This window comes from Patella vulgata, chromosome 7, assembly GCF_932274485.2.
Source record: "Patella vulgata chromosome 7, xgPatVulg1.2, whole genome shotgun sequence".
NCBI lineage: Eukaryota > Metazoa > Mollusca > Gastropoda > Patellidae > Patella > Patella vulgata.
Window position 1 is genome coordinate 2,674,968 of NC_065885.2, and position 19,342 is coordinate 2,694,309.

The window sequence follows — 19,342 nt, forward strand, 5'->3', positions numbered from 1 at the left end:
TAGTGGACTGATGACAGCCCTGGACATTCCCATGGCTTCATTCCGTTGATTTTCAGTAAGTCTCGGCATCTCTAGCTCGATTCCTTCACACGTCCAACAACAAATTACGACAGATTCACGTTTCACAGTTCATGTACTGCACATTAAGTTGAAAACATGCTTTTAAAGGGCTCACACACAATGCTGCACGTGAATATTGGGTTTTTCATGTGCATCTTGTGCAATTATTTTTTTTGCACACGGGCCGATATTTTTTGTGTTTGGGAGCATTGTGTGAAACAATAGTTCATAGTATTGCATAATATTATACATACAAAACCACCTAGTAATAAAATATTTGGGAAAAAAAGTGATGCGTTTTCTATAGCGCTCAGTATATTATAATACCGTTATTTATACTCGACCAGATTGTCTAGGACAGCCTTTACTAGTATCAAAACGATATTTATGCACGACCAGATTGTCTAGGAGAGCCTTTACTATTATAATCATATTCTTTTGTAGACAGATGTTTCGGATACAGCTTTAAAACTCAGCACAATTTTAGTAGAGAACTCAGCAAAAACATTGAAACAGAATGACATCCTGGATACTCTGATAGGTAAGGTATTGGTTCTATTTACAACAAGGGTGAATTATTTGTTCTATTAGTGACAAGGGTAAATGAACTATTCTGTTGACTGCAGGGGTAAATTATTTGTCCTTATTGACAACAAGTGTTAATTATTTGCTCTTTGGAAGACGCAGGCACGGTGGCTAAGTGGGTAAGACACCAGCTCGCTAGCCTGGAGTTCGCGGGTTCGCTACCGGAGTTGGCCGTGGTTTCCCCTTGTCACAGGTGCTGTATGGACGTCTGAAAAGGATAATTGTCTAGTCATTCGGATGGGACAAAAACCGAGGTCCGCGAACACATTGGCGAGCACGTAAAAGATCACTTGGCAGTTGGAATTCGATATAAAAGTAGGCCATAGTGCCGCTGTCCGAGCAAAATTTCCCTCATAGCATACTGTATGGCGTATGCTCGTCGTTAGTAGCCCAGTCAGAGCAGAACAGTAGGATGTTAAACCCCATTTCATTTCATTTTAATTTCTTTGGAAGACACTCTTCGACGTTGGGTTTACGTTAGATGTAAAGGGGGTCTATACTGGGGGAGGAGGTTGATTGCTGGGTTTATTTTAAAATGCTCTCGAATCCCCGGTTGTACGTGACAAGGAGTCGCCTGTCCAACCCCGTGGATTTTCTCCGGGTCCTCCGGTTTCCTACCACTGCTAAAGACCCCTACGCGCAAGCGAATTATTGAAATAAAATTAAAACCATATATTAATCCCGAAATGACCTAGTTTGTGTCGAGTGGACGTAAAACCCCATTTCTCTCTCTCTCTCTTTCTCTTTAAAATGCTCTATCCCACGTTTTCGTTTTGTAATTATTAGGGTTACAGGCTCTCCAGGATAACTTGATAAACATCGGCTCTCCAGACATTTCCGATCTCGACGAGCTCCCGGTCGAAGAAATTGAAGATGAATCTGGATTCAATCCCCAGGAATTAGAATATTTCAAAACTTTTAAAGGGAAGAAGAAACAAATCTCAGCCCGGAAGAGAATCAGACTGGTAAGTTATCATTGCGACTACACATCAGATGGGACGAACAGCCGAAGCTGTACTAAAGTGGACTTAATAGGGGTGCACGTAAAATATCCCCTGGCAGTTGAAATTCGAGGAAGAATAGACGGAAACTGATCTTGTACTTCTTTGCTGTCGGATAGATTTTCTTTAAAGTTCTTGTTCATAACAGTGGGCTTAATGTCTAATCAAATTGTTTCTAATAGTATACAGGGCTGCGTGGGGAATTTTAACACCCATGTTTATACGGGTCATTATGTTTAAGGTTAGAATACAATTGGCTGTTACGAATTAAACCTCTCACTATGTGGTTTAACATCATATATTTCTGCACCTACCATGTATTTAGGACCTTTCTCCGTCGAAATCCAACTGCCATCGTTTTTTTACGTGCACAGTTAACCAACGTGTACACAGGGTCTCGGTTTTTCGTCCCATTCGTGTGACTAGACGATTCGTGCAAGGACTTCCTCCCCGCATCGCTGACAAGTAGGGGCACGCTGCAAAATCCTTTCTCAACCAACACCCTGATCAACCTAGTACATCCTGGTTACCGAGCTAGCCCCTTACTCACTGAGCCACCGTGGATAACCACGGGTAATATGGTAGATTAAGTAAATAGTCGCATGACTAATACCAATACAACTCCTCATTTCTAGAACATCTGATACCACTTGTCATTTCTAGAACATCTTATACCACTAGTCATTTCTATAACATCTGATACCACTTCTCATTCTATAACATATGATACCACTTCTCATTACGATAACATCTGATACCACCTCTCATTATGATAACATCTGACACTATTTCTATAACATCTGATATCACTTCTATAACATCTGATATCACTTCTCATTACGATAACATCTGATACCACTTCTCATTATGATAACATCTGACACTATTTCTATAACATCTGATATCACTTCTATATCATCTGATGCCACTTCTCATTACGATAACATCTGATACCACTTCTCATTATGATAACATCTGACACTATTTCTATAACTTCTGATATCACTTCTATAACATCTGATATCACTTCTATAACATCTGATACCACTTCTCATACAATAACATCCGATACCACTTCTCATTAAGATAAACATCTGATACCACTTCTCATTAAGATAAACATCTGATACCACTTCAATTAGATAACATTGTATTCTATATTTCTTGCAATAGGCGAACGATAACGTTGAGAAAAATGATAACATGTGGAACAACTCTTTCACCATATTGAATAAATACACAACAACCGACAAACCAGTGACCGTGGCCAGTAAAACATTCAAAATCAACTTCCAGAGGGCTTCTGTTAGAGATGTATTAAAGACACAGCAAAATACGACTGAATTTAAAGATGGTGTGATTACAAGTGTAGAGGGCATACCAGTACCAGATGACGCAGAAATTCAAATGAGGGTACGTTTTTTCTCGATTTGAGTTCATCTAAATATTTATAGACCAAACCGGCTAATGAAGACGGTCATGCCGTGGGGATAATATTGCTCGGACAAAGGTGTTTTCATCTTCTCGTCATCAAATTCCAAAGGGTTCTTTTACGTACACGACAAAAATGTACACGGGGACCTTTACTTGGCTTTTCATCATATCCGAACGACTAGACGCTGTTTCTTGCCAGGCCGTCCACCCTGGACTACTGACAAGTGAACACCGCCTGGTTACTAAACCAGTGGCATGCTCTTTGAGTCACCATGGCATTACCTCGGCGATCTAATTTTTCTTTTCTCTTTATGAAATTTTTAATATGATTATTTTCCTTCATTTTTACCCCAAGGGTTAGGTCTACCTCATTATGAACCAACATGAACCAATTTTCAGTTTATTCTAATTTGAATGAAAAAACAACCCTTACTTGCTGTTTTTCCTTCTACAGGCATATTTTGTTTGAGGAAGTCAACTATATAATATTCTATGTTTATAATTACAGACAGTTATTCTGAAAAAAAAAACGTACTTGCTGTTTCTCCTTCTACAAGCAGATTTTGTTTGAGGAAGTCATCTATCTAACATTCTATTTTATAATTTCAGACAGTTATTCTGAAAAAGAACATCTATATCCAAGGCACGAACTCGGCTCGTGTAAAAGGGCCAATTGTGAAAGCCTCTCTGCGAGTAGGCGACAAGCGTATCATCAAACCAAACAAAATTAAAATCTCTTTCAAAGATCCAGTTCCCCCGAAATACGTGAGAGTTGTGCCTACATTTATAGAAGGCGATGCTTCGAAACTGTTCTACCAGAGGTCTTTGTATAGGAATAAGAAAGAATACCTTTGTCTGGGAATACAACCAGAAACCCAGGCAGTTTCTTATGATTGGTTCTGGAGGAGTCTACTGCCACCCACGGATAGTGAATATGATTTCAAAGAAACTGATGTTCCAAGAGCATCGGATGGATTGACATTTGTGGCTTGTTTGAAACCAGGGAAAATTAAAAGAAAGGGTGTTATATATTTAGGTCTAAGACCTTATTTTAAAGGTAAGAAATTTGTTTATAATCCTCTTCGTGTTGTTGAATCCCAAAACTATCTCCCTAATGGTAAATGTATTTCTAATAATTATTGGTTTATGATTGTGTTGGTATACAGTATACATACAAAATGCATATCGTGTCGCACAAAAGATTATGTTTTAATCGACTTTAATTATAGATTTCGTTTCGATTTTATAGTTCAAAATTTCGTTTTACTTGTCCCTACTACACTAAATATAGACGTGTTGTTATATAACCCACGTTCTGGGGGATGAGAAGGATTATCCAATGAAACGGTCTGATTAGTTAATCAAATGTCTGACGTCATAGAGTCAACATCCCCTCGTATAACCTCTGACGCGACCTCCCAAAACAACTGCTCAGATCTTCATGTAATGTATAGGCCATCAAAAGTATAAATAGGAAACGAAGTATAGATCTGTATTTTAATCAGATGGGATGATGACGGGATAATAGTATATTTAAACATACAATATGCAAGAGCTAAATCTGCGAATTACAGGTCTTTCTTTAGGCCTGAAATGTTATATAACTATTATCTAGACATTTATCAACATGACAAGACCATAATCAACTCTGGATGTCAACGCTAGCCTGCGATAATTGTTGGATTATGATCCGATTTGCTGCATAACTTTCCTTCTCGATTTAACGATTAAATGGATAATCGAGACTATGATTTTTGTCGTACCGACTTCAGTAATGATGACCGAGGCTATGCGAAACTTTCGATCGCTTATTTCTCGGTTCATAGTGGATCAATATGACTGGAATTTTCAGCAAATTGCCTTTACATTATGTAGTTTTTAACTATTTTTGTGAAAACTGCCAACTCGTTATCTAATCTCCCATAATGTATCTTTAACTGAGTATTTCAAATACAGTTGTTATGGTTGACGACTGTATAACATTAAGTTTTACCGACTATTTAACATGTGTACCTGTTATAGACATGATGATATAACATTATGTTTAACAGACTATTTCACATGTTTACTTGTAACAGATGACGATGTTGTTACATTATTTAATGTCGCATGATACATTATGCTTTAAGCGAGTATTTCAAATGTATATTTGTAACAGATGACGACAGTATACCGTTATGTTTTAAATCTATATTTGTAACAGATGAGGATGGTATCCAAGTATCTAGAAAACGGCGATCAGTAGACAATACTACCAGTAATTCTACAGATGTATTAACATCACCGTTTGGTATCAGTTTCCAATCCTTCTCCTGTTTAACGTGGGCTGGTCAACTTCAAGATTGGCGGGATGATGAATGTGAGGTACGTCAATTATTGGGTGTGGTGGGATGAGGATGTCTTTGAATCTTTAGCCCAGTGATTCGTAATCAGTGTGCCACCAAATTTTTAACGGCACACTAAGAAAATGCGGAAAACCATGTGATCCCAATTTAGTATTCACAGGTGTCTAATCATAAGTTCTTTATGTAGTTTGAGTTATTCTATGTGTCTATGACTAGTCTCTGTCTACGGTAGTATGCCGTCTGACTTGCCATGTTTTTATTTTGCAAAATTCAAATATTTTTCATATCCATATTTAGCCAGGTGTGCCGCTATTTTTTTTATGTGTTCCAAGGTGTGCCGTTGGCAACAGAAGGTTGAGAACCACTGATTTAGCCTTAGTCCTTCAGGAACCAAAACATTATCCATAATTCTCGACTTTGTTTTGAACTCTTCAAATATACTGTTTTGGTAGAGTTTTTTTTTTAAATTATAAGTGCCCGTTTTATGTTTAAATACCCACCTTAATTTTGAACATTTCGAATGATTGTTGCTGATGTGTTTTAAAAAATAAAGTTGAATATATATGAACAAGCTTATGAAATAAAATGAAATGGGGTTTAGCGCCCCACTATTCTGCTCCAACTGAAGAGGGGCGTGCGCCATGCAGTGTGCCACAAGGGAAATTTTGTCCGGGCAGCGGCACTTTGGCCTACTCTTATATCGAATTCCATCTGCCAATGTGTACAAGGGACCTCGGTTTTTCGTCCCATCAGAACGACTAGACAGCTCCCGAACTAGCTTATGATTTGAAATATATCAGTACGAAGAAATAAAAAGGGTTGATCTTTTTAACCTAAACGTATTTTTAAATTAATTTATGTTTATGTTCATTTTGAACAGGCTGAAAGAGATGTGTTGCATGGTGTAACAACCTGCCGATGTCCAGGAGATGCAGGGGGAGTTATGTCGATCGCTTTGTTCGTGCCTCCCAATTCTATAGACTTCTCCACCGTCTTCAGTAAATTCGACATTATATCTCAAGGTGCTGTTCTCGGTGCTATTGTCACTGTTCTTATTATAGGAATATTCCTGGCATTGTGGGGACGATGGAGAGATTTGTTTGATGTTCTTGAGGTAAGGTGGTTAAAATGAAATGGGGTTAAACGTCCTACTGTTCTGCTCCTATACTGGGCTAATGAAGACAAGCATACGCTATAGGATTTGCTATGAGGGAAATTTTGCTCGGGCAGCGGCACTATGGCCTACTCTTATATCGAATTCCAACTGCCAAGGGATCTTTTACGTACACGCCAATGTATACACGGGACCTCGGCTGTCGTATCATCCGAACGGCTAGACATTTGTCCTTGCCAGGCCCTATGTCCTGCATCACTGACAAGGGGAAACCACGTCGGAAAATCCCGGAAACCAGCGTCCTACCCACTTAGTCACCTTGGCCCTCGTAACATGATTGAGTTAAACGAGTATTCAACTCATATTACAAGAGGCAGTTAAGAATATTTGTTTGGGAATGAAAACGAACCGTGAGAAGTAAGACTAAGACGGACATGCACAATGCAGTGTTCTTGGGGGGTATTTTGCCCAGGCACCGGTGTGTCTAGCTGTCGTGGGTTATTTTATGAACAACTAAACGCTTTACCTTGTCAGACCCTCGCAGAGTAATTTCTCTGTCCACACCCTGATCGAATCAGGGATCTCCTGGCTTCAATTTCCCTGATACAGAATTGAATGCAATGGGGTTTAACGTCCTCCTGTTCTGCACCGACTGGCTAATGAAGACGGCCATGAAGTGTACTATAGGGAAAATTTTGTCCGAATATTGGCGCTAGGGCCTACTCTCTGTCAGGGATTCTTTGTCCTATCGGAACGACTAGAAACTGTCCTCGTCAGCACCACAGACAAGAGGGGAAACACGCTGGAAAATCCCGAGAAAATTTTAAATTTAAATATTTAATAATCGATTGGCGTACAGTTTAGGGTGGATTAAGATGTGGAAACTTAAAAATAATCTGATAGTTGCATGATCGGAATCAACAACTTTAGCAATGTGATTAAAATACAGATCCTTTATCGTCAGATGGTGCGACATGATGGGCACTCAAAGCGCGAGATAATTATATAGACATATGTGATATCACAATTAATGCTTTGCATCAGTAATTAAATTGAATCACAATGTCATCGTATTAATTCATAATAAAAATTGACGTCAAACAGGATGTTGGATTTCTCTGCTTAAAAAGCTCAATGTGTATGTATATACGCCAAAATGACGATAGAGACCATGTATTTTTCAAATAATTTCAAGCCGAGGGGGGGGGGGGGATACATTTTCTCAGGAACCTGGCAACCCCCCTACTGCGAAAATTCCTGGATCCGCCCCTGGAACTGGTAGAGTCGTTATATAACAGACGTTCTAGTTGAAGTGAGGAATTAGCCAATGAAAGGGTCTGTTACGGCGAGCTCTATGCGTGCTCTGCACGGAACTGTGGATAAACCCCTAGAAACGTCAACGCTGATTGATTAATCAATATTTGACGTCATAGGGTCAAACGCCGCTTGTATGACTCCTGACCCGATCCCCCTGCACAACTGGTCAGATCTTCATGTAGTGTGGGCCATTGAAAGTATAAAACAAAAACGAAATATAGACCCGTATTTATATCAGATTACAATTGTAGATATAACTAATTGTAATCTGCTCTGACTGTGTTTATTCCAGTGGGGTGTTACGTTATTAGAAGATAATTGCCGGGAAGATCAATATTACTATCTTATAACAGTTTATACAAGCTTTGTCAGAGAAGGCGGCACCATGTCCAATGTTAGCTTTGATATTTATGGTGAAAAGAACAATACGGATGTGCGCAAACTATCAGACGGAGTTCGGAAGGTAAGTGGAGAGAGAGAGAGAGAGAGAGGGAGAGGGAGAGAAAGGTGGAAGGAAAGAGAAGTACCCGGACAAAATTCACTGGGTTGGACAGGCAATATTTGTCACGTACAAGCTTGGGATGGAAACCACGCCACTCCACTGGACTGAATGACAAGCCGTATGATCTAACGCCTAGCTGAGGTACTGTTATCCCAAGAATTTGATATCGATCAATCGAGAGACAGAGAGAGAGAGAGAGAGAGAGAGGAGGAAGAGATTAGGTTTAACGTCCACTCGATACAAACTAAGTCATTTCGGGACCAATGGTCCAATTTTATTTCAATCAATCGCTTGCGCGTAGCAGTCTTTAGCAATGGGGGAAAACCCGAGGACACGGAGATAGAGAGAGAGAGAGATTAGGTATAACGTCCACTTCACACAAACTAGGTCATTTCGGGACCAATGGACCAATTTTATTTCAATTGATTGCTTGCGCGTAGGAGTCTTTAGCAATGGGGGGGGGGGGGCGGAGGACACGGAGAAAACCTACGAGGTTGGACAGGCGACCCTACTCCTTGTCAGGTACCAGCGGGGAATCGAAACCACGTCACTTGACTCACTGACATACCTTATGATGCAATGCGCTCGTATTAACCATTCGACCACCCAACCAACCTTCCTGAAATTGAACAACAACTGATATGGATAGAATAGTGCAATTCGATATCGAGGTTTAATCGCCAATCGCATTCTCTTTTTTTCTTTCGGACAGGTCGTTTGTGACCGGATACAACCGTTCGAGATCGCACCACCTTGGAAGCTGGCAGTAAACCTGGTTGTTCTAGATAGATTCGAACTTGACGACCTTTTATTGATTATTCTTTCTGTTTGTATTAGGGTTTTAAAGCTGGAAGCGTCATGCACTTTCTAATGGCGGTACCAGAAACACTGGGAAATCTTCAGTATTTACGGATCTGGCACGATAACGCTGGTACAGGAAAATATGCTTCTTGGAGTCTGAACCGAGTGGAAGTTGTTGATATACAAACTGATGAAAGGTAACTCGAAACAGCTCTTAATTTGTTTTAACAATAATATTTCCTTGGAGATAAAATGTCTTGTCGACTGACTTAAACAGCTCTGGGAATTTTGGAGGTCCCAACCAAATGCTAAACATTCTGGAACGCATTATGCGTTTCCGCTTTAAGGAATTTGTTTTAACACCTTTGAGATAACTTATCAAAAATTGATGTAAGTGTGAGAAAAAATTAAAATGGGTACCTATACCTGTCAAACTACGTCACTTTTTGTCATCTGTGTTCCCTGGTCGCTCGGGTAATAGAATCCGAGACAGTCTAGAATAAAGCCCGTTCCTTGTCGCACGGGTATTGGATCCCGGGTTATTCTAGAATGGAGTCCCGTTCCCTGATCACACGGGTATTGGAACCCGGGACATTCTAGTATAGAGTCCCGTTCCCTGATCGCACGGGTATTGGATCCCGGGATATTCTAGAATAGTCCCGTTCCCTGATCATACGGGTATTGAATCCCGGGATATTCTTCTAGAATAGAGTCACGTTCCCTGATCACACGGGTATTGGTACCCGGGACATTCTAGTATAGAGTCCCGTTCGCTGATCGCACAGGTATTGGATCACGGGACATTCTAGAATAGAGTCCCGTGCCCTGATCGCACGGGTATTGGATCCCGGGACATTCTAGTATAGAGTCCCGTTCGCTGATCGCACAGGTATTGGATCACGGGACATTCTAGAATAGAGTCCCGTTCCCTGATCGCACGGGTATTGGATCCCGGGATATTCTAGAATAGAGTCCCCTTCCCTGATCGCACGGGCATTGGAACCCGGGACATTCTAGTATGGAATCCGGTCCCTGGCGCACGGGTATTGAATCCCGGGATATTCTAGTATAGAGTCGAGGATTGCTTAATCTATCTTGGTTTATTTAGATTGAATATTTTTGTTTTATGTTTCAGTTTTGTGTTTTTATGTAATAAATGGTTCTCCATTGAAGAAGGGGTCATAGATAGAGTGCTGCCAGTCGGTGGCGCGGAAAATTTTCATAATTTCAAGGGATTGTTCTTGGAGCATGCCAGGAATCACTTGACAGATGAACACGTTTGGGTATCCATATTATTTCGACCAGTCAAAAGCAACTTCAGCCGTGTTGCGCGAGTTGCTTGTGGTGTTACGTTGCTGTTTTTGTGCATGATTTCAAACGCCATGTTTTTTGAAAACGGAGACAACAAAGATAGACAGAGGTCGTCTTCAATCGAGCTGGGACCAATCAAATTTAATCCAAGTCAGGTGTACATATCTTTAGTTAGCGTCATTTTAACCGCCATTCCGGTTTACGTCATAATGACGGTGTTCCGGAAGTCGAAGCCAAAACCATGGGAGAGGAGAAAAAAACAAATTCGGCGGTGGTTCCCGAAATACATGCGAGAGAAACTGGAATTCAGCCAGAAATTGGAAGATATTTTGGTAATACCAGATAATATAGCAATAAATGATGCTAGTTTGCCAAGTTGGGGTGTTTATATTGGATGGTTTCTGTCTTTTGTGGCATCGTTTGTTTCTTGTTTCTTCATCATGCTTTATAGCATAGAATGGGGTAAAGATGTTTCTGAGGAATGGCTGACTACATTCATTCTTTCATTTTTACAATCTTTGTTATTTGTGGATCCATTTAAAGTAAGTTGATTATTAAACATTGTCATTAGCTAATGAGATCTAAGTGACGCGTCTTCCGGTTTCCTCCCACTGCTAAAGACCCCTACGTACAAGCGACTTATTGAAGTAAAATAATACCATGTTAGTCCCGAAATGACCTAGTCTGTGTCGAGTGGACGTTGAACCCCATTTCTCTCTCTCTCTCTTTCAAAGTGACGAGAACCAGGGATGTGGTGACCGTGGACTTTGCTTGAAGAAAAGGGCGGGGGTTGTTAGTTAGTCGGATTTGATTCCTAAGAAACTTGCAAGGAGGGTGGGGACAGTCGTACAGATGAGAGGACCTGTAATAGGCAGATTGAGCTCTTGTATAATGCCTGTTTAACGGCATGGAACCATTTTTTGGACCGATACTCTGTTAAGAGTTTTAACTTCCACAATATGAGATTTTGCAAGGCAAGGAATTAGCAGTCCCTCAGATGACGAACAGAGACTATAAGGACGCGAAATACTCAAATTACACGGTGGGAGTTAATCCCCCTCTCTAGGCCCGTGAAAAAATTGTCGACCATAAAAACAATAGATATACATTGTCCATCAATTTTACAGCACCCCCGAGAACACTTGCCGCCCCCCCCCCCTCGTTGCTCTGAGCTAGTTACGGCCCTGTCCCTGTCTATTCTTCTAATAAGTAACTAGACTGCTTTCGTTCTAAATACTTATCTATAAATCAAACTTTACCACCTAACTCGCAAACGACGGTTAGCCGTTTCGATGTAAAGAGGCCCTTAACCATTGTTTTTGGGCAGCACTAAGTGTACACATATCTATTTTCAGGTTTTGTTTATCGCAGTTATAGCCGGACTGTTGTTGAAATCACCGAAAATAAATCGGCCTACACAGTACAATTTGAAAGAAATATCAGAATTCACATCAACACATGGAAAAATTAAAATAGGTCTGTCCATTAACAATAAAATAATTTCTTTAAAGGCCAGTCTACACTATCAGACTTATGTGGACGTATTATGCCGTCGCCCTCGCCCATCCCGATTTCAGTTCACATTCGTTTATGGACATTCTACATGTCGCAATTTGTATCTGATTTTACTGAAACTTCACATACGTGTTTATATCCCAAAGATCTCAGACGGGTTTGATTGTGGCACTTGTGTAGCCCCATCGGTCTTCTGTCAGACATGGAGAGCGGGCCACCAAATCTGGTCGCCACATCCTACGTATGACCCATGCATCTTTTCTAACTACATATTTTAGTAGCCTTGTGATCGTCTAGTATTTTCATTTGTCGTCTTTGCTTCCCCTACACGTTGTGCATTTACTGTTTTCTCAGTTAAGACGTTTGTCTTACCAGGAATAACAATGCAACAGTTCGTTTTTAGATTTTATATATCATAGCCGGATACATAGATACAAGCATAGTACAATAAAAGTCATTCTCTCAAACACCATCCAGCCAGATTCGCTTGGGCGAGTCTGCTGATAGAAATTGCCACATCTTTTCCCTTCTAGAATCAAGCTGCTGTCTGACAAATACCCAAATATATGATAGTCTTGTAGCTTTGGTTTTGGACATTCAATTATCTAATTGGTCAAATATGACGTAATTAATTATAACGATTGGTTAATTAAGCCATATGATGTTGAAGCCCACCCTTATATAGTTAGTGGAAATTTACTGGAGAAATTTCCCACAAGATATCTGTTATCAACCTAGAATTGAATGTTTACCACATTATGACTCTTTTTTATGTAACAATATGTCATTCATTCGCTAACTTGATTTAAGTACATATGTGTAAATCTAATAACTTGCCAAAGATATTAATTAATACAATATAATGTCATCATTAATTTCAAGAGAAAAAATTGTAGCAATATTGCTACACTTGTCGGACCGTAACTTCCTGGATTATTGTCCCTGATTGTACGAAAATAACGTGCATAGAGATCACGATTGTTGTTTGATTTTGATTTTTAAATACCGTTCAGATATATATGCATTACACCACAATCGTAGGTGACCGTAACATTCTATTAAAACGACCCCTCCCCCTTGACGCAAATATTAGTCGTGCATGTTACACACATACCAAGGTCATGGTCCCTTAAAATAAATGTTAACTATAAAAATATCTTCGTTCCGGAGTTATGGCCCCTTTTAAGAAACTGCGATAGAAGGTATAGTTTCTAACGGACCTTTTCAAATTTGCTTTGGAGCATTGGGGCCAAGAGAGTTCTGTTGCCCCTAGTCCGGACCGCAACTTCTTGGGGGCACGGGCCCTTAATTTTATGTAGGATATTTGTGGGCCGTCTAGAGACCACAATTTAGACGAAACTAAACAATGTTAATAATTACTTGATCTTGGATGAGTTCGATTGTGGTGCGCACCGGACCGCCCGTTCCGGAGTTATTTCTCCTTTTCTGAAAACCTTGTGAACAGGACACCAGATCAAACTCAGCTTCTGGCAAAAATTTGATTGTTTGTATCATATTATGTTAACAATCACAAAGAAGTTTTAATTCATACGATCATGTTGACATATGGTTCAATTTTTTAATTTCAATAATCCGCTTTCTCGCATGGGGATCTTTAGAGTGGGAGGAAAGTGAAGGACCCAGAGAGAAAACCCACGAGGTTGGGCAGGTTAAATTGATCGAAGTTAACTATTTTAATTACAGAACGACCACGAATATCAACTCATCAACCAACAATAGATGAAGATTTTACACATATTAAAGCTCAAAGACTTCGAGATAACCAGATGAAGAATGTGATAAAGGAATTAGTAGTGAATATCGTGTTCTTGTTTCTATTGTGTTGTATCTTATACAGTAATCGAGATACACAATCCTATAATCTACATACATATATAACAGATAATTTCCTAGACCCGCCCAAACCTTATAGAAAATACGAAAAGGTGAGTAAAACGGAAATAAAATGAAATAAGGTTTAACATCCTACAAATTCTGCACTGACTGGGCTAATGAAGACGGGCATACACCATACAGTGGGCTATAAAGGCACCTTTGCCCGGACAGCAGCGCTACGACCTACTCCCAACGGTCAATGGGTTTGTGACCTGCACGCCAATGTATACACGGGACCTCGAACGCCTATTTTAAATCATCTGATTGTTATTTTGAGAGAGAGAGAGAGAGAGAGAGAGAGAGAGAGAGAGAGAAATGGGGGTTTAACGTCCACTCGACACAAACTTGGTCATTTCGGACATATGGTTTTTAATTTTATTGCAATATTTCGCTTGCGCGTAGGGGTCTTTAGCAGTGGGAGGAAACCGGAGGACCCGGAGAAAACACACGAGGTTGGACATGCGACCCTACTCCTTGTCAGGTACAACCGGGGATTAGAAACCACGCCAGTTGACTCTATGACAGGCCGTATGATACAGCACGCACGTGCTAACCATTCGGCCACCCAACCCCCCTTATTTTGATAACCATATATGTTGTATTTTGTTACATGTCGGACTAGTGAACTTTTTTCATATTTGTATTATTGTTCATGTTTCATAAAAGTATTCTTTTTCCATTATTCTTTTTATTTTTTCCATTTGCCAGTATCTGGGATGTGGTGACTTTTGATTTTGCACGATGAACAAGATCATTTGAGGGCACTAAACTCAATATTTATGTCGTTAAGGGTGTGGTGGTGGTGATGGTGGGGGTTTGGGGGTTCTCTCGTAGCTGATCCATGGTGTATATTGGTTGAGCATGATTAAGATTAGAGAATTGAACCCCGTTTTTAAACCATTTGAGAGCGGGTGTAACAACTCAAGGGGAGGGGGGCCATAAACTCTAAACCATGAGACAAAGCATCCCCGCTACTTATCCTCTGACCAGTATGTGGATATTTAGAATACGTGTTTATAATATGCTATGTTTGATCACGCAGGTTATTCAGTCAAGTCATTATTTTGAATGGTTGAACAAAACAGCACTGCCATCTTTATTTCCGGAAGAAGATTACAGGGGAATACGCATGACAGCCACAGAACGTCTGTTTTCTTACAACAGTGCCAATGTGAAAGTCGGACCACCAAGATTAAGACAAGTCAGGGCGAGAGCCGGTACTATATTACTATTATCTATATTAATATTTGTGACTGTCGTGTGGTTGTCTGTCTGTCTGATCAAGGTTGCCAGCTACACTAGGGCTGTCCCGAGTCTGAAATTTGGTGTAAAGGTGCTGTCTGTTCAGGGTTGTCGGCTACATTAGGGCTGTCTCGAGGGTGACAGGGGTAGCTTGGACCGGGGAATAACATAAGCCTGTTGGCGATCATAGACTACCACTTCCGGTTTCGGAGTTATGCTACTTCCTGGTCAACCTTAAGTTAATTTTCTAAGATTAATTTAGTCTGCGATACCACCCTAGGAAGAAGCGGATTTTAAGCACCACAAACGAACGAACAAACGTACTGACAAATTAGGTCAAACAATAGAATAGAGAATATATTATGAAATGTGAGATCTGACATATAGTTTCAACCTGATTCAATTTGAGAATAGGAATACGGAATATTGTCACATTTAAACATACATTATGTTAGAGCTAAATCTGCCTATTACAGGTCTTTCTTTAGGCTGAAATGTTATATAAATTATTAATTAGACATTTGTTAAAGGGACTATCCCGATTTCAAGAGAGTCTCAAAAAAAAAGTCGGAGTACGTATAAAATTTAAGCGCCAAAATATAGAGGAATGGTGTATTTACCTTCTCTCAAAATTCCAGCTCAAAATATTGAGTCGTTTGGATGTGAACGTCAAAACTGCTTATCCGGACATGTAACCCTTTTAAGATTTCGGGTCAGTTTTTTTCGTTGGGTGACCTGGTAATCGATTCCCGTTCCTCGAGAGGTCTATATAGTGAATGACCAATGTGCTCTACTTGATAACGAAAGGCAAATTTCACCTACACATTATTTTTATAAGATAAAAGTCTGGTTTTATCCAGACACCGCATAATACAGCTTTGGACACCGGCCTCCATTTCCAGAGGAAGACTGACGGGTTTAAGTTGTTTGAAAACTTATCACAAATATTGAGTTAGTTGCTCGGCCCTTAGCTAGAGGATTTTAAGGGATTTTAACCCCAAATTAAGCAGTTTGATTCTCCAAAAAATATTGGGATTAGCCCTTTAACAAAACAAGACCATATCTAGATTAGAACGGTTCGCCATTTAAAAATTTGATTTAAAAATGGGAAAGCGAGGTTTAGTCTCGAATATACTAGTGCCCTGGTTACGACAATGCACACATCTTGTCAAAACTACAAACAGTGATAACGTGGCTCAGAATGAAGTAATTTGAATGAAAGTTCAATATCTTCATTTCACATTATCTATTTTGAGCTTTAATTGCAAAAACAGCCAACTCTTTATCTAAATCTTAAATAATGTATCTTTAATGAAGCTATCCCTTGAACAAAAGTACCCCCCCCCCCACCTCTCGGAACCGGAAGTCTTTATATTATATGGTATTATATTTTTTTAAAAGGTAATTGCAGTTATCCGTATATTGGCCATACCACGTGTATACCTGTCTATGACGTCATACAGGAAAATACAGATAACTATTGTCCCAACTGGACACCACAACCATGTTCTGATGCAGAAGAAAGTACCTTGACCGTCGATGCCTGGACGTTCACCTCGGCTACCAGTATCTGGGGAGCTCCAATAGCCGGCTTGCTAACTCTATATGGCGGTGGGGGATATATTGCCAACATGGATATCAACAAAATTGTCTCCACGGAATCTTTACAAGAACTTTTTGAGACTCACTGGATTGATCGGCAAACGAGGGCCGTCTTCTTCGAATTCACACTCTACAATATAGACATTAACATGTTTGTTTATGTCAGTATCTTGACGGAATTTCCAGAGACTGGCGGAGTGGTCACGTATAAAAACATTTTTCCCTTCCGATCATCGCAACACGTAGGAACATTGGGCAAGTTTATTCTAATCTGTGAACTTGTTGCGATGTTGTACATCGTCGTTAGTGCCGTCATAATAGGTATAAAGTTTGCCAAGCAGAAGTGGCTGTTCTTTACAAAGTTTTGGAACCTGGCGGAATTCTTTACGGTTGGAGTTGCAGTGGTCGCTATTGTGTTTTATATTCTACGCGACCAATACGCCAATCAGGCTTTAGCAGCGTTCAACGAAAACAACCGGGAATTCGTCAATTTTTACCGAGTTGTTATATGGGACTATGCGTTCGTCTCCGTTTTAGGGATGTTAGTAACCATAGCAACTCTACGTTTATTAAAGGCAATGGCGTTCACGGACATAACTTTCAAGGTTTTCGATGTGCTGAAACAAACCAGTAAGGTTTTTCCAGGATTCGCCACGTTCATTCTCATCAATCTCTTAAGTTTCTCCTCGGCCAGTTATTTCATGTTTGGCCGAACTGGAGCTCCATACAAGTCAATGATCACTTCTATGGAAACCATGTTTATAGGTTTAATTGGAGATACCACGTTTAAGAAGACCAACTCCGAGGTTGCACTGGACACTGTGGAAATTATTTGGTTTAGCTTTTTTGTGATCTGTGTTACGATTATACTTATTAATCTATTTTTGGCGATTTTGATGGACGTCATGACAAGGACCCAGGACGAACCCCCTTCTAAACGAGATGTTAATCTGAACGTGTTCTCGTACATCTGGGGGTCAATGGTGCGGGGCATTGTCGACAAACCACCAGGTAAGAAACAATATTTCGTACACACGATGGTTAATGTCCTACTATTCTGCACCATCCGGACTAATGAAGACGGGCATAGCAATGCAGTGTGCTATAAGGAGAATTTTGCCAGGGCAGTGTCACCAGGCCCACTATTTCGTAACCAGCGTGACAACACCCAAGTACATATCTCGGCTAACACTGGGATCGTACCCGGGGCAAGACCTTCTAGCTTGTATCATAAGGTCTGTCATTGAGTCAACTGGCGTGGTTTCGAATCCGCGGTTGTACGTGACAAGGAGTAGGATCGCCTGTCCAACCTCGTGGGTTTTCTCCGGGTCCTCCGGTTTCCTCCTCTGCTAAAGACCACTACGCGCAAGCGAATTATTGAAATAAAATTTTAAAAACCATGTTAGTCCCGAAATTACCTAGTTTGTGTCGAGTGGACGTTAAACCACATTTCTCTCTCTCTTCAAGTTGTTTAGCACGGGTGACTAAGCAACTGATTGGCGTACGTTTCGTTGCCTGGCCACCTTTGTTCAAGATAACATTGTGTTACAAAAACAGGAAACATATTTCATCCTGGATTGAGCAGATTAACAACACAACACAATTTCCACGGAAAAATATCACTGGTTTAACACGAGGTTTCGTATAGTGTTCTCCTTTGAGCTTAAAATAAAATGAAATGGATTTTAACGTCCTACTGTTCTGCCCCGATAGGGCTTATGAACACAGGTATACGCCATACAGGGTGCTATGAGGTAAATTGTGCCAGGAAAGCGGAAAGCGGCACTATGGCTTACTCTTTTATCGAATTCCAACTGCCAGGGGATCTTTTACGTGCACGCAATGTGTACACTGGACCTCGGTTTTTCGTCCCATCCAAACGACTAGACAGCTGGGAAAAGTAGGACGTTAAACCCCATTTCATTTCATTTCATTTTGTCTTGCGAAAAGGTAGAGATAGATTTTATATTTATATGTTTTAAGATTACACCTGTCTCCACCCTGATGTAATACATATGGATAGAGTTTATATTTATATTTTTCTAGATTACACCTGTCTCCACCCTGATATACAAGACCAGCCAATAAAAGATAACCGACAACCAACAGGCATGGAGGAGGATATGAAGACTGTATCAAATCTTTCTGTCTTAATTATTCAACAATTGAAAAATAATCCAGAATTTGAGAAGGAAATGGCCATCTGGGAAAAGAAAGTTGGCTTCTCTGAATAATAATTAAAATCGAAAATTGTGGAAAACTGAATAACCATTTGTTTTTAAAATTTAAATTATCGATTTTTTTTAAAAAATGAAATAAATTTGAAAATATGTATGTTTTGGATTCAGAAACCATATATGTTTAGCTTTTAGCTTCTACTTTCGGTATCCATTTTATGACTAGGGATGGATTTAGTCCTTGGGGTCAAGGAGAGGTGCTCTCACAGTTGCCCTCTTAAAACCCCAACCCTGCTTATGATCTCGTATATGTTTTGAAAGTCTGTCATGGCGAATAATACAAAATGTCATGACGGTAGATAAGACGGACCACGGATCACTGGCGGCAAATAAAACATTGCTCAACATCATTCCCACGGACAGGGGGGGTTGGATGGCTG

General features: G+C 40.1%; 1 protein-coding gene across 1 annotated transcript; it reads left to right on the forward strand.

The window, feature by feature from the left end:
- The first annotated feature begins 3,053 nt into the window (after nucleotides 1-3,053).
- On the forward strand, nucleotides 3,054-18,959 carry LOC126828129 (polycystic kidney disease protein 1-like 2). Its single transcript, XM_056102210.1, has 7 exons — nucleotides 3,054-3,059; nucleotides 8,149-8,319; nucleotides 9,196-9,356; nucleotides 10,295-11,012; nucleotides 14,843-15,098; nucleotides 16,525-17,736; nucleotides 18,772-18,959. Exons 1-7 carry the CDS (start codon nucleotides 3,054-3,056, stop codon nucleotides 18,957-18,959), a joined length of 2,712 nt encoding a protein of 903 aa, XP_055958185.1.
- Nucleotides 18,960-19,342: the final 383 nt, after the last annotated feature.

Bases quoted from the DNA above. Each gene is read 5' to 3' on its own strand.
- LOC126828129 (XM_056102210.1), top strand. The intron at 9,357-10,294 runs GTAACTCGAAAC...TTTATGTTTCAG, and splicing joins GATATACAAACTGATGAAAG to TTTTGTGTTTTTATGTAATA. The intron at 11,013-14,842 runs GTAAGTTGATTA...ACCATGAGACAA, and splicing joins TATTTGTGGATCCATTTAAA to AGCATCCCCGCTACTTATCC.